This window comes from Hippopotamus amphibius, chromosome 3 (genome assembly GCF_030028045.1).
Source record: "Hippopotamus amphibius kiboko isolate mHipAmp2 chromosome 3, mHipAmp2.hap2, whole genome shotgun sequence".
Taxonomy (NCBI): domain Eukaryota; kingdom Metazoa; phylum Chordata; class Mammalia; order Artiodactyla; family Hippopotamidae; genus Hippopotamus; species Hippopotamus amphibius.
Window position 1 is genome coordinate 131,402,711 of NC_080188.1, and position 14,903 is coordinate 131,417,613.

Consider the following 14,903-nt stretch of genomic DNA (forward strand, 5'->3'; position numbering starts at 1 on the left):
GCTGCCACACCTGGGCTGTGCAGCCTGTGAGTCACTTGGAAGCCGAGAGCTACCATGGTGCCTCCCCCCTGCCAAGCGCAGCACCAGGGAAGGCACGGTTTGTGCCGCCCTGGTGCTTGCTCTCCTTGATGATGGGTGCCACCTTTGGCAGGTGAGCCCGACTGCAATGAGAACAGATGGCAGAGGCATGTCGGGCACCTGCGACCACTGTGGGCGTGGTCTCTGCATCCCCCAGGAGTAACACAGTGGGCATCAGGCGTCTCCCTGTACCTCCTCAGGGGCCAGTTCGTGAGCCCCTCTCCCAGGATGAGAGGCTGTGGGTTGTGGATCTGCAGCTGGCTTCTGCCTCTGGCCCATCCTGAGGCCTGGGGCTTTTGGGCCTCTAGGTACATCTTGTTAACTAAGACAACACCTAATGGTGACACATTGTGACCTCATCTGTGTCCCACAGAAACTTGTGACCTGGTGGTTCAGAAGCTCTCAGGCCAAGTAAGGGATGTCCCCACAAGGCCCCTCATCACGAGGTGACATTCTCCACTGTCTGACATTTACCAGGCACTTTCCCGAATCAGGTACCCAGCTGGATGCCTGCCCCCACCTCCCCAGAGGCCAACACCAGCACTGTGAGACACACCCCTCATGTCTGCAAGAGGACACGGAGGCTCAGAGAGGTGAGGGGCCTGACCCAGCATCCCATGGGCAGGATGGAACGACCCAGGCTGCCCAGAGTTCCCTGCGGGCAGTGTTCCCAGGCTTGCTGAACCCATAACAAACACCAGCCAACAAGGAGTAAATCTCAGACAAGGTGTGTGTGACTGCTGCCCTGAATGCTGCAGGACACGGCAGAAGAAATGCAAAGTGACCTCAGTACACGAGGGATGTGGCGAGACCACGGTTCCAAAGACTCAACACAGTAAAGATGCTCCTTCTCCCCGTGTTCATCTAGAGAGCCGCAGTACCTATTAGACGTTTTCTGTGGAAACCTGCATGTGTGGAGAGACACGTGCCACATAGAGACCGCAAACATGGCAGGAGATGTGGCTGGAGCCTGTGTGATCAGCTGTCCAGAGCTGGTATCAAAGCAAGAGTGATGATGAAACATGGCCCTGGCGAAAAAGAAAAACTAAAATCTGACTAATGGAAGCGAATCGGGTCCACAGACAGAGCCACGTGTAGACAGTGAGCCAGTTTACGACGACGCTGACGTGGTCGGGCCATGGGGAAAGGATGGGCTTTTCGGTAAAGGGTGCTGAGTCAAATTGGATATCCACATGGAGGAAAAGTGTTCCTTGACCTCGGCCTCATACTGGATGCAGAAATTGATTCCAGATGGATTGAGATCCACATGTGAAAGGTGAACTAACAAAGCTTTGGGAAAAACCAGAATATCTTTATGACCTTGGAGTAGTCAGAGTTTCTTAAACGGGACACAAATAGCACTCTCCGGAAAGGAAACGTTTGATTAACGGGGTCACCTTACAATTAAGACCTTCTGTTCATCAAAAGACACCCTTAAGAGAGGAAAAGGGCAACCTGCAGAGGGAAAGGTGTTGTTTATCTGGAATGAACGCATGTATATCTGACCAATGACTCACGTCCAGGATGAACAAAGACAGAACTCCTACAAATCAAAAGAAAAGACAACCCAAAAGAAAATGGGCAGCCAGTGTGGGCATTTTACAAAGGACAGTATCCAAGTAACTAATAACAACCTAGAAAGGGGTTCAACGGTATTAGCTGTGGGCTTACTGCAAATTAAAATTACAGTCTGATGCCACTAGACACCCACCAGCACGGCTGAAAAAGGACATGATGGAAAACGTGAATGCCCCAATGCCACTGGTGGGAGTGGAAATGGTACGCCTGCTGCGGGAAACCGTTACGCAGTGTTTACTAAAATTCAACAAGCTCATCCAACGACCTGGCAACTCCACACCTAGGCATGTACTCACCAGAAAGCAGCCCACATGTTCAGCAAAGAGCCTAGACAGAGTATTCCTAGCAATAATGATCACAGCCCTGCAGTGGAAATTACCCAGGTGGCCATCGAAAGAGGGTGGATAAACAAAGTGCAGGCCACTCACCTGGCGGGGTGCCCGCCGGCAAGGAGAGAGGGAGGCACTGCTCTCTTCAGCCAGACGGGTGTGTGTGTTGGGTGAGGCCGTGGACAGAAAGTTCAAGAACCGGCAAAGCCGAGTCCTGTTGCTAGAAGCCAGGACTGTGGTTACCCTGGGGCATCAGGAACAGGAAGCAGGAGCGTAGGGGCTTCCTGGGAGGTTCTGCTGCCTCACCTGTGGTCTGGTGCCGTGAACCCCACGGGTGAACGTGCATAAGGCAGCACATGGGAGACCTGTGCGCTCACCTGAGTGTGCTTCATCCTTCAACTAAAAAGTTGAAAATGGTGTCCTGTATGCAAGGGCAATCCTTTCTAACCCTAACTTGAGACATGGGCAACCCAGGCCTGCAGAGGGACTGGGTCTGCCCACAACCCCGCCCACCCCCAGCTCCGGGGACACACGCCTGAGGCTGTCTGATCAGGCTGCCCTGGGACTCTGTCTCCCCTTCCAGGTTCAAGCAGAGCACAGGAGGGAGCTGTGTGGGACTCTCCGATGGCCAGAAATGTCTCCATATCAACACCAGTGCAATCTGTGAAGTCGTTTCCTCCAGCCACCTCTAGGGTATGGACCTTCTCTCCTTAACATCCTCCAGCACTGCCCACCTGGTCCACGCTAGCCTTGCGGGGGCCCCGCACCACAGAGACGGCTGAGCCAGGGGTATTGATGGCTTCTGAGGAAGTAAGGAGCCTCCCCACTTTCCTCTGGGCCTCCCACCCAGACAGCGGGCCCACTCCCCAGAGCAGCAGCCCCAGGAGACAGGCTGCATCCTCCTCACATGCTCAGATGGAGGAAGTGAGGCTCCCAGAAGTTAGGGGGCCTCTGGGGGCCGGCCCGCAGCTGGGCCGGTGCAGGCTGGGAGCCAGATTGAGGGCATCCGATTCCCAGTCCCATCTCTTTCCCACTGAGCCACTCGGCCTCGCTTTTAATTTAATTAGGAGAACGTTTAATCCCCCCGTGCCTTTCAGAGACGGGTTTGCGCCTGGCCAGAGCTGTGAGGCTCTGACGGGAGCCTGTGACTCATGCAGCTTTGCACGGCCCTCCCGGGCGGGCTCCCACGGGGCTGCCTTGGCACCTCGTGCAGACAGAGGTGGTCTGGAGCTCCGAAGAAGACAGGACACTGGTCTGGAAAGACAAACTAGCCTCATCTGTTCCTGGCAAGCCCCCTCCTTTATCCCCCTGGACACTGGCCCCAGAAAGGCCTCTCTGTCCTTTCCCACCAAGCTTTGCAGGGTGAGAAGCAGAGCGAGGGGCTTGGGCGTTTGCAGAGGTGCAGCGCCTTGCGCCTCCAGGGTGCATGGGTGTGGGCCACAGTGGGCCCTGGGTGTCTCTGAAATGTCCCAAACAAACCTAGCCCCATCAGTAGAGCTAATATCCCTGGTGCACAGAGTAGAGTGCGGGACCAAGCCTTGTGACACTTGCCCCCATTTCCAGAAGGCACGGGGCTGGCCCTGGCCTCGCTGACAAACGCAGATTTCAGGAGACATTAGTCGGGATGTGGATGAAAGCCAGGCCACAGCGGCCTTGCTGGAAAAGAGAAATTTGAACGTTTTGGCGTGAGATTCTGCAGGGTCCAGGAGAAAGTTGAAGACATGGAAATTCTAATTAACGCACACAGGGCTGGTTTTGCTCAAGGATCTCCAGGCTGTCATGTCGCAGGAGGCCTGCAAGTACATGCTTGCCGGGTGTGTGTGCGTGTGTGTGAGCATGCTCACGCACGGTCACCCAGTGGGCGTCCTTTAGTGCCCCAGCCTTGGCCCTGCTTTCCCCCTGCCTTCCTCCCCTAGAAGGCCCCTGGCCTTCCTCGTGCCTATCCTGGGGTGCAGGGTGCTAAACAAACACTCCCCCTGCAAAGCAGGGCAGAGTGGTGGCGAGTCAAAAAGAGCCGAGTCTTGCCCCAACGAGATGCTGTGACAAAAGAGATGGGGGCATGGGGCAGGGACCACCTCTCCTGGAGGGACCCTTCAGGGAAACCACAGGCTGCTGTGCTCACAGAACCCCCTGTCTTGGGTGTCCACATTGCAACCAGTGGGGCAGATGTGGCTGTCAGGCCAGTCCTGGCTAACTCGGCATCTCTGGGGAGGACTTCACAGAAATGGCCGCAGTCTCCCAAGGCTGCTGAGAGAAGGGTACCCAGGCCCTGCCCGCACACAGCCCTGGAGCTCAGAGCCACAGCTCCTGATGCCGAGGCCAGTTCTGACCCAGCCGCCCCGGTCCTACACGCCAGCACCCATTCTGAAGCACCCACAGCCCCCGCTTCACCTCCTCAGGAGGCTCTGGCCAAGCCCTGGCTGCCATGGGGAGGCAACCACGTCCTAGAGCCACTTCCAGCCTGTGGCTTGAGGGGTGCCAGATACAGAGAGGCCCAGGGGAGCCACACTCACCCTGCTCCCCAGGAGCCAAGGTCTTGGGAGACAGGTACCCAAAAATGAACCCCAGACCCCATACTAGGGCTCAGGGGACTGGTACAGAGGGCCTTAGGGGCTGGAGGAGGACATGGCTGCCTGGTCTGTGGATGTCTTGGGCCTCCTTGAGAGGAAGATGACTGAGAGGACCGGGGAAGGATGAGTAGGAATCTCACAGCTGCAGATGAGTGACAAGACATTCCAGATGGGACACCATGTGCAAGGCACAGGGATGCACATGGGGGCGGCCTCCCCTCAGAGGGCAGGAGCCTAGGAACTCACCCCAGCTCCTCCCCAATGCACCCCCAGCCTGTGCCCTAGATGCCTTGTCTTCTGCCTCACACGTGCTCCTTGGAAGCCCTGTGGCAGGACTCTGGGTGGGGACACAAGTGCAGACAAGCTGCCTTCTGGTCCTGTTGGACCTGAAAGGTGGGGGTGAGACTGTGGCCTGGCCGCCGAGCACTGTGTGAGGGCCCTGCAGCTGCCCAGGGACTGGCCTCTGCGGTCAGGATGGCCAGAGCGGCTCTGTCTCCCCAGCCTGCTGCACCCTGACCCCTGCTCGCTGGCAGCTCCCTCGGTTGCACCAGGCTGGCTTGCTGACCCCCGGTCTCCTGACCCCTCACTCCACCAATGGCCAGCAGGCCCCGGAAAGAGGAGCTTCGCCCAGCCCCAGGGACCTTCCCGTAATCAAGGCTGCAGTGACCTCACCTCCCTGGGGCCCTGCGGGCGGGGAGAGCTTGAGATGGAAACAAAATGTGTCTTTATTTATGCTTTTAATTTGAATCCTGGAACTGGCCCAACATGGTAATACATTTAACATCAGTAAAATGCTGAAGAAAAATGGATGTTTTTCAGTAACTGCCTCCCACCCACTCTGCCCCCTGCGAGACCCCCGTGCACATCCCCAGTCCCTTGCACACACACCAGGGCATGCGCCTCTCTTCCCCGCGTGGAGTCCATGGGGCTGAGCTGCCCACAGGAGCCGAGACGGGTCCCCGAGCGGCTGGAGCCGAGTTTAATTAAGGGCATCAATCACCACGCGGGCTGTGCGGGAGGCAAAGGAATGTGGCCCCAGCATGGGCACCAAGGCCTGGCCACCCTCCTCCCCACCCTGCCCTGCAAGCGGTCACAGCCCTGAGAAAATAGTGCCCATCAGTGCCACCTCCTGCCCCAGCCATGGTGGGGTGGGGCCTCTGCCCCGACTGTAGCCCCGGGGGCGCCTAGGATCTGAGGCCCACCCTCTCTTTCACTGTGCCTGCGTCTCACCTTCCCCACCGGGGCTCCCTCAAGCAGTACCCCGACTCCTGAGCACGCGGGCCTGCAGATCCCCTGCTGTCTCAACCGTGACTCTGCCTTGACCAGACCACAGTGCCTTGAGGTGCCCTCAGTCTTTTCGTTCCCAGCCTTCACTGCAGACCCTTATCCGAGCACCACGCCTGGTCTCCTTCCCATCTTCCCCACCAGCTCATCTCCAGGGTCTGTCCTGTGAGAGGCCTTCACAGGTTCTAGGGTGAGGACCCTGCTGGGTGAGAACTGCCTAGGCCCCCAACCAGTGCTGGAGGTGACCCCTCCTCCCACCACAGAGGGCCATGCCGTGGGAGTGCTGGCCCGAGAAGGCCCTCAACAGGCTCCGTGGCTGGTGATGCACCAGGCCGACGGCCAGCAGAGAGCTCGGGGCTGTCCAGGTCTGATGGCCTCTGTCTTGGGAGAGGGGAGACAAGAAGTGGCCAGGCTCCTTGGATGACACAGCCACACTGGCCTGAGTTGCCTTCTGGGGCTCCCTGGGCAGGTGGGCAGCCTCCAGGCCAGGAAACCTCGTGTGCGCAGATGCCAACACACATGGACCTCGCTTCAAAGGGGGCAACTCTGCAGGGCAGCTGTGAGCTTGGCTGTGGGCCACCTTGGTCCCATCTTTCACCACCCTCACCTGAGCCTCCCTGCAGGGGCCTTGCAGGGCCGGGGGAGCTGGTGAAGACTGAATGCCCAGCTGGCTGGATGGTGGGTGACAGCCCTGTCCACGCCAGGGTGACTCCTTGTGTGTGCATTCTGGGGGCCAGGCCGCAGCTGAGAGGACGCAGGAGAATGAGCTCTGACAGGACAGCGGCGAGGAGGACAGCAAGGGGCTGGCTGAGTGGCTTCATCAGGGCTGGGTGGTCTCCATCTGCTGTCCTTGCCCTGAGCAGGCACTGCCGCCTATGTTGCACACGACACCAGCCACAAAACTGCCACCTTGACCACACTGGGGTCCCTTGTGTCCCAGATTCGGCACGGACCTCTGCCACATTGGAAGCTGGCATTCTGTCTGGGGACGCCGACCTGCACCTGCCCAGCCCACCTGGCTCTCACCGCTGCTCCCACCTCTGCCCGTGCCCGTGTATCAAGTGAGCCTTTCATGTCATCTCCAGGATGGGCCCAGCTCTCAAAGCCCCATTCCCAGGGGTGGCCTGGAAGCTTGCTCCAGTGCTAAGTCCATGGGGACAAAGCCTGAGAATCCCACTGAGCCTGAGAACGCTTTCTGTGCACACCCTGCTATCCACGGGCACTGTCAACCTCCCTGTGAGCCTGCGGGCCTGGAAGGATGGTAGGCAGTCCTGTCTGATCATGGCATCACCTCAAGACAGTCCTGTCCCCCTCAGTTGGCTCCCTGACTCTGCCGGTCCTCTGGTTACAGAGCAGCCAGGAGGCCCTGCAATTCAGGTCCTGACTTCCTTAGTCATCTGCAAGGCAAAGGCCACACCTGGCCGGCAGCAAAGGCAGCCAACCTGGGGCCTCACTTCGAGAGAGATGCACACAGTTCAGGACAACCTTGAGACCCTTGGAGAGTCTGGAGAACCAAAACGCGCTTTAGTGTCTCCGCAGAGAGAAGGAAAGAAGGCCAGCAAGTGACTCTCAGGAGGGCTGAGTGTGCTGCGCACACATCCTGACACAAGAAGACTTCTCCAGGGGAATCCCCAGTGGGGCAGTGGCCAGAATGGGCCCGAGTGTCCTGCTGACCCCACCACAGGCTGCCACTGCTGGGTGCCCTAGCTGGGAGCACTGAGTCACATCGCAGAGGAATCACACCACGGCCAGGCCCCAGGGATTGGCCTGGCGATACCGTGACGGCGGGGGAGGACGGGCATGCGTCCCAGGCCAGCTGTGCCTCGGGGGCAGGCCAACTGGAAGGCGTGGAAAATCAGCCATTTCCTCCACCTGAAGGAGCCCCTGAGGACAGCAGCAGCAACTGGCAGCCAGCGCTCGGCATCTGCCCGTGGCTTTGGCCAGGACTCCGCGGGGAAATACAGAAAACAAAGTTGTCTCTTTTTTGGGGGGCAGGAGAGGGGGCTAGGGGAGAAAAAACAATCTCAGACGCTCAGAGCACGAAAACAAGTGGAAAATGATCAGTCTGGTTTTCCATAAGTCAAAACAAGAGGATCGTGTTCCCAGACTCGTGGGGAAATACCCTTGCTCTCCTCCCCGCCTGGTGGCCCCAGGTTGCTGAGGGCAGGCGGCGAGTGGTGGGCACTGGATGAGTAGACCTGAGCCCTGGTCCAGCACTGAGGCAGCCCCTTTGAGCCCCACGCCCTTCCAGCTCGTCACCCGGGGGCGAGCGGGCACTCACTGTGACACGTGCGTGATGGGAGCCAGCAGCGTCTCCCCTTCCAGGTCCAGGTCCTCGGCGAAGCTGTTGGTTCTCATGAAATGGGCCGTGCTCACTTCCAGTAGCGTGGGGCTCTTTTTCACTGTGGGGAGAGATGCAGGACAGCTTGTTAGGCCCCCGAGGGAGGCCCGACGGCAGAGGGGCCCAGGGTTGCTCGGAGCTTAGACGCCCTCCCCAGCCCACAGCCCTGGCTGTGGGGCGGACCGTGCCCCGTGAGCCTTCCCACAAACAGGTAAGATACCTATTCACAGGGCTGGGTGAGGAGTGGAGAGGCTGTATGAAGCCTCAGCTCAGAGGACTGGCGGGGGGTCATGATGGCCCCCACAGGCCTGAGGCCTCAGTGTTCAAGGAGCAACTGAGAGCCAGTGACACCTCCTCAGGGTGAAGCCTGGGCTGAGCTCAGGTGTCTGGGCCTCTCCCAGGATCACACCAGATGTTCAGGTCAAGAATGAGACACAGGTGACAAGCACAGGTCTGGGAAGATGCCGGCTCCCATCACCGTGCTGTCGCTGTCATGTGGACGGATGGCTTTCATTGCATCAGTGAAGACCCAGGGCGGTAGGACATCTGCTCACAAAGAGTCGGAAGCCAGGGAGGAAGGGGCAGCCACAGAGGTCCTGGCCCCTTGCATCCACCACCCGCACCCCGAGGAGGCGCAGGAACCACCCCAACAGCTGGCGTTAACATTCAGATTCCCGGGCCCACCCGCAGTGATCTGCTGCTGGCGCTCAGGGCTGACTAAGAATACTCATCAGTCCCCTGATTTTCAATCTGCCCGCCCCCCGCCCCATTTAAGGTTTTTATTGTAAAATAACTAAGTGGTTGTAAAAAGTGAAACAACTAAAAGATTCACAAAGGCCTTCCTCCCACGAGGTCACTAGTGTTAACCACCAACCAGATTCCTAACTCATCCCTTTCTGCTCAGCAGAGCAGCTGACACCTGGTGGGACTTGCATCTATACACATGTGACAGCCCTGTGCCTGTCACTTTGTTCCTGTCACTCTGTGACATGCCCATCTCATTCTTCTACAGGCATATAGACATGGATCGAAGTCTTAGTTTAGTAGTTGCATAACAGTGTGTAGCTTAGATCTGCCACAGTTAGCGCATCCACTCCACGTCTGAGGGGCATTCGGTTCCATTAGCTTTAAGCCACTGCTTTAAGACAGTGATGCACCACCTCCCTTTATGAAAACCTGACATATTGAGGCAGGTGAGAGGGTGCTTCCTTGGTGATTTAATAGATGTTCTTGGATTGTTTTCCCCAGAAGTGGCATCAGTCAGGCTCCACCAGGAGTGTGTGAACATGCCTGCTTCCCCACATCCACGCCCGCACCAGCCTCAGCAGCCTGTGCAGGGCTGGCCAAATGCAGATGAAGACCAGCGTGCTGTTTCTCCTTCTGTGACGAATGCCTTTTGTGGCTCAGAGGCTACTTAGTTTTCGTTTTGTGGGATTATCTGTTCATATCCTTTGCTCATTTTTGTTCATCAGTTTGTAGGAATTTTTTTTTATATGTGAGAGATAATTAACCCTTTGTCATATGAAGCACAAATATCTTCCCCAGTCTATCTTCATTGTTTTTACCTTAATTATGGTTGTTTTGTCACAGAAATTTTTTTATGATTTTGAAGTGATACCTATCTTTTGCTTTTTGAAAAAGAAAGGTTTCCCCATCCCGAAATAGTACAACCATCTCCTAAATTTATTTGTAATATAAAAGTATGAGTGTGTGTGTGTAAATTTTAATACATTTAGCACTCACATTGTAGGGAAGCATCAACACTCAGGAAGTGAAAACACAAAAGGCACTGTATGCAGTCTTACCGAAAAAACTGAAGTCAAACGCAAACTATAAAGTTTCTTCAAGAAAACATAGGAGAAAAATCTCTGGACCTTGGATTTGGCAATGAGTGTTGAAGTACGATACCAAAAGCTCAGTCTGTGAGCGGAAAAAGAAAGAAAAACTGGACTTTATCAAAATTAAAAGCATTTGCTCTGTAAAAGACACTGCTAAGGGAATGAAAAGACAAGTCATAGACTTGGAGAAAATGTTTACACATCACTTCTCTGGTCAAGGACTTTTGTCCAGAATATATAAAGAACTCTGGCAACTTGACAAGAAAGCTAACAACCCAATTTTAAAAATGGATTACTAATAAGCTCATGAAAAGATGCTCAATTCAGTCAATATCAGTAGTTGTTAGGGAAATGCAAATTAAATCCACAATGAGCTACCAATACACCCTTACTAGAATGACTAAAAATTTAAAATGGTGCCAATTTTGGATATTCAGAACAGAATAAAGTTAGAGCCTTACTTTTCACTTTACATTAAGAAAAGAAAAAAGAAATTGAAGCCTGACAATACCATATGCTCGTGAAGATGCAGAGCAACTAGAACTTTTACATGTTGCTGGTGGGAATGCAAAATGGTACAGCCACATTGGAAAAGGGTTTGACAGTTTCTCATAAAGTTAAACATACATTTATCTTGTGACCCATTGGTCCCTGTCCCAGTTATTTACCCAAGTGAACTGAAAATTTACATTCACAAAAACCTTTACAAAAAGATGTATAGCATTTTCACTTACAATTGCCAAAACCTGGGAACATCTAAGATGCACTTCAGTAGGTGAAAGGATAAACAAACTATGGTACATCCATACAGTGGAGTAGCATCCGGAAATGAAAAGAAATGAACTAATGATTCATGAACAACACAGATGAATCGCAAATGCATTCTGCCAAGCAGGGAAAGAAGCCAGATGCAAAAGGCTACATATTATGTGACTACATTTATATGACATCCTAGAAAAGGCAAGACCACAGGGACATAACACAGATCAATGGCTTCTAGTGTTTAGGGGAGGGGGATACTTGACTTCAAAAGAGTTGCACAGTGGAATTTTTAGGGATATGGAATGTCTCTGTATGATGTTGTGGTGGTGGATGCATGACTCCAGGCATTTGTCAAAACCCATAGAACTGTACATCTCCAAGAGTAAATTTCACTCTATGCAACCCCCCACCCCCCACTGCCAAAACAAGACTGTTGGAAGATCTAGGATGGAAAGCAGACTGTGACCAGTGAATTCTGTATTATGAATATATAACATAGCACTGAAAGGAGAGGGGAAGAAGGAGCCAGCCTGTGAAGCCCTGGCACATAGTCTTTTGATTGGACATGGTTAAAGGGAAAAAAACCTGTCATAAACATGGTATTCTAGTTGGTAAGCTTTTTTCTCATAGGGGTACTACAGGTACACTTGAGTTGAATAAGTAATAATTTATAGGTAATGGGAGCCAGGGTTCTCAATGTCAGGAAAAAACAAATAGGCTTGGGGGGTGGTGAATGAACCCTGTGGTCAGAATGAATGAATGAATGAATATATATAGAGAGAGAGAGAGAGAAAGAGAGAGAGAGAGAGAGCGCGCGCATGCGTGCACATGTGAGCCTAGCTCTGTCCACAGAGAGGCCCTAGAAGCAGTGACAACTCTGGAGCAATGAGCACACCTAGTGCCCAGATCCTGGTTTCTAAATCCCATTCATTCTCCAGTAAAAGGAACCAGGGCTCTCTGATAGAATGGTGATTCTAGGGCTAGGGCAGGGATGAGCCTGAAGTATTATCTAGTCCTAGAAAGGAAAGAAATGTTCAAAAATAAATAAATGAAAAGGATGAGGGCATGTCAGGTGGACACAGGAGCTAACCCAAAAGAATTCTCAATCCGATGGCCAAGGCTAGAACAATGTGAGCAACAAAATAAATAATATATAAAAATAATAGTATTAGATTACAGCTCAAAAAAATAGATTTCCCTGAGTCTGTACTGATATAAATTAACAGATAATTGGAAGAGAGGGATAAATTTCCTTATAGAAGAATTCTAGGTAAGAAATGTGGAATCACTGAGGAAAAACACCACAATTAGAACACCACAGTGATATCTGCTACAGGCAAGTTCTAGGGATGAATGCTAAAATTAGCAGGTGAAACTTTAAGGAGAAACTTCAAAGTATCTCCCCTCAAATATTTATTCATTTTTGTGGTGGTTTGAACATATGTTCACCAATGCTTTGATATTCTCTCATGCAGGAGGTGGAGTGTAACTCCCCTCTCCTTGGATGTGGGCTGGACTCCCTTCTCATGGCTAGACTGTGAAAAGAGAAAAATACTAAATAAGGCTGGCTGACACCACCTTAACTGGGGTCAAGGTTAACACTATCAGTGACAAACCATGTTGATGTCATGTACCCTGATATGGTGCAGTGAGAAAAGCACCCCACTTCTGTGGCATTCTTCCCCCAAACCCATAACCCCAGTCTAATCCTGAGAAAATAGTGACAGACTCAAACTGAGGGACACTGACACCTGACTAGCATTTCTCAAAAGTGTCAAGGTCATGGAAAATAAGGAGGAACCAAGATTACCTGTCATGGATCAGAGGAGACTAGGAGACCTGACTAAATGTGATGACAGATCCTGGAACAGAAAGAGGACATTAGTAGTTAAACTGGGAAAACCCAGATAAGTTAAGTAAACCATAGTTTAACTCCTAATGTAGTCGCAATGTTAATTTCTTAGTTTTAATAACTGTAACACGGTTATATAAGATGCTAACATTAAGGGAAGCTCATAAGAGGTATATGGGGACTCTTTTTGTCTCTTCTGTAAATAAAAGAATTAAAATAAAAAGCAAAACAAAACACCACCCTGTATACAGTAGTACAAAAAATCTTTAGTATCTAGTTAAGAATATGCAAGAACTCTAAGGAGAAATTACAAAACTTCAACAAGAGACATTCAAAAAGACATAAATAATGGAGAAAGATGCTTTTGTTCCACTGACTAGAAGACTCAATCGTGAAAAGATTCTCCCCAAATCTTAATAAAAATCCCACAGTTTCTGTGTTGGAACCTTGGCAAGCTGATTCTAAAATTGCTCTGGTAGTGCAAAAAGCCAAGAATCAACAAAATTCTTGAACAACAACAATGTAGGAGAACTTGCTCTACAGACATCGGTCCCTCTTACAAAGTAGTAGCCATGCAGGTTGTGTGGTGCTGATGCAGAGAGACAGACAGCCCAAGGGGACAGGGCTGACTGTCCAGCAATAGCCCCGCATATATGACTGCTTGCCGTGTGTCAGAGGTGGCCTGCACATGGTGGGAAGAGGATGTTCAGGGACCGCTGGCCATCCACACGGGGAAAATGTTGACTTGGACCCTTACCTCACACCATACATCAACATTTCATACTTGGCATTCCAGGCGATTGAAGACTAATGAAGAGAAGCAAAACTATAAAGACTTTCTGACTGAATCTAGAAGAATAGCTTCAAGACCTCAGGGTTCAGAAGGATTTTCTAAAACTTAAGCAATAACCATAAAGGAAAAGACTGATTAATTCAACTACATTAAAATTGAGACCTAATCATCAAATAACACATTTAAGAGTAAAAAGACAACCACAGAAGAACAGTATCCACAAGATGTAAAGAATTCCTACATATCAATGAGAAAACTGTTAGCAACCTAATGAAAAATGGGGCGACAGACAGGCACATCACAAAAGAGGAATGGCCAGTGAACATGTGCAAAGGTGTTGTGCCTGACCAGCAATCAGAGAGATGTAAATAAACTCAGGGAGCTCACAGCCCATGGGGGCGAGGACAGAATTCCAGCAGGAAACCGCACAGACATGACTTAGTCACACCCTGGAGAAGGGCTCTTTGCCCGTGACATTGTCGGAGAGCGCAGGAAAGGGACGGGTAAGTCTTGAAGAATGCATGCACATTCAAAGGCTCTCAGGTCTGGGACCGGGCGGGAACATTTACGGCCCCCATTTTAGAGATTCAGGGCTGAGATTCAAGTACCCTGGGTTATATTATTCAGTTGTCAAGTGACAGAGCTAGAACTTCATCCAGGATTCAAATGTTCTTTCAAAAAAAAAGGAAAGAAAAAACGAGCACAAATACATATTTTTACGTCTGCATCACTTGTATACAGAAGGAAGGAACAGCAGAGCGGTGGCTGGAAAGTAGGATTGCTTTCCAAACACCCGAGATGACAAGTGCCACCTCCAAAGCCCCAAGGCCAAGGGTGAGCCACCTGACCCCTGACAAAGGCCTAGCCCTGGTGTTTTAGGAAATTAAAATGTGCACATCAGTTGGCTGCTCGGAGTGGCTGGGGCCTGCACCTGCCAGAAAAGACTGTGTGATGTTTGGTTTACTCCTGAGAACAGCACATGGGGCCCCCACAGCAAGGCACAAAGAGAGGGACTCCACAGGTTGGTTTTTCCAACCAACAGGAATTGGCACTGCTTTGCCCAGCTTCCGCAGGCAGGCGGCAATCAGGGCAGCAAACCCCTCCCCGTTACCTACCTGTAGTCACAGCCTGGTCAGGCTCCTGCAAGAAGGTACGGGGAGTGTGGCGGGGGTGGGGGGTAGGTGTGGATCCTTGGCAGACACAGTGGCACACTGCCCATTCAGGCAAAGGTTTGGGGTAAGTGCTGTGTCCTGGGAGACTTGACTTGTCATCCCCAACTTCAAGGAGGCTGAGGTTGGTGTTCTACGAAGATGTGGAAAAACCCACAGCCCTGGCCTTGCAACTGCAGAGCAAGCTGAGCCCATGCTGGAACTCATCTGGACACCTGGGCCCCAAGGAGGAGGACATCGGAGCTACACCAGGTGAGCCATCTGGAGTGCCAGACCTTGGGGAAAAGAGCACTGCATCCTGGCGACAGT

The 14,903-nt window shown here is 52.2% G+C and overlaps 1 protein-coding gene across 2 annotated transcripts in view; it reads right to left on the reverse strand.

Moving 5' to 3' along the window:
• Positions 1-14,903, reverse strand: part of KCNQ1 (potassium voltage-gated channel subfamily Q member 1) — a 342,239-nt gene that overhangs the window by 175,194 nt on the left and 152,142 nt on the right. For both annotated transcript variants that reach the window (XM_057726790.1, XM_057726789.1), the window contains one exon: positions 8,121-8,241. In XM_057726790.1, the coding sequence (XP_057582773.1) occupies positions 8,121-8,241 (121 nt within the window). The remainder of the gene's footprint in view (positions 1-8,120; positions 8,242-14,903) is intronic.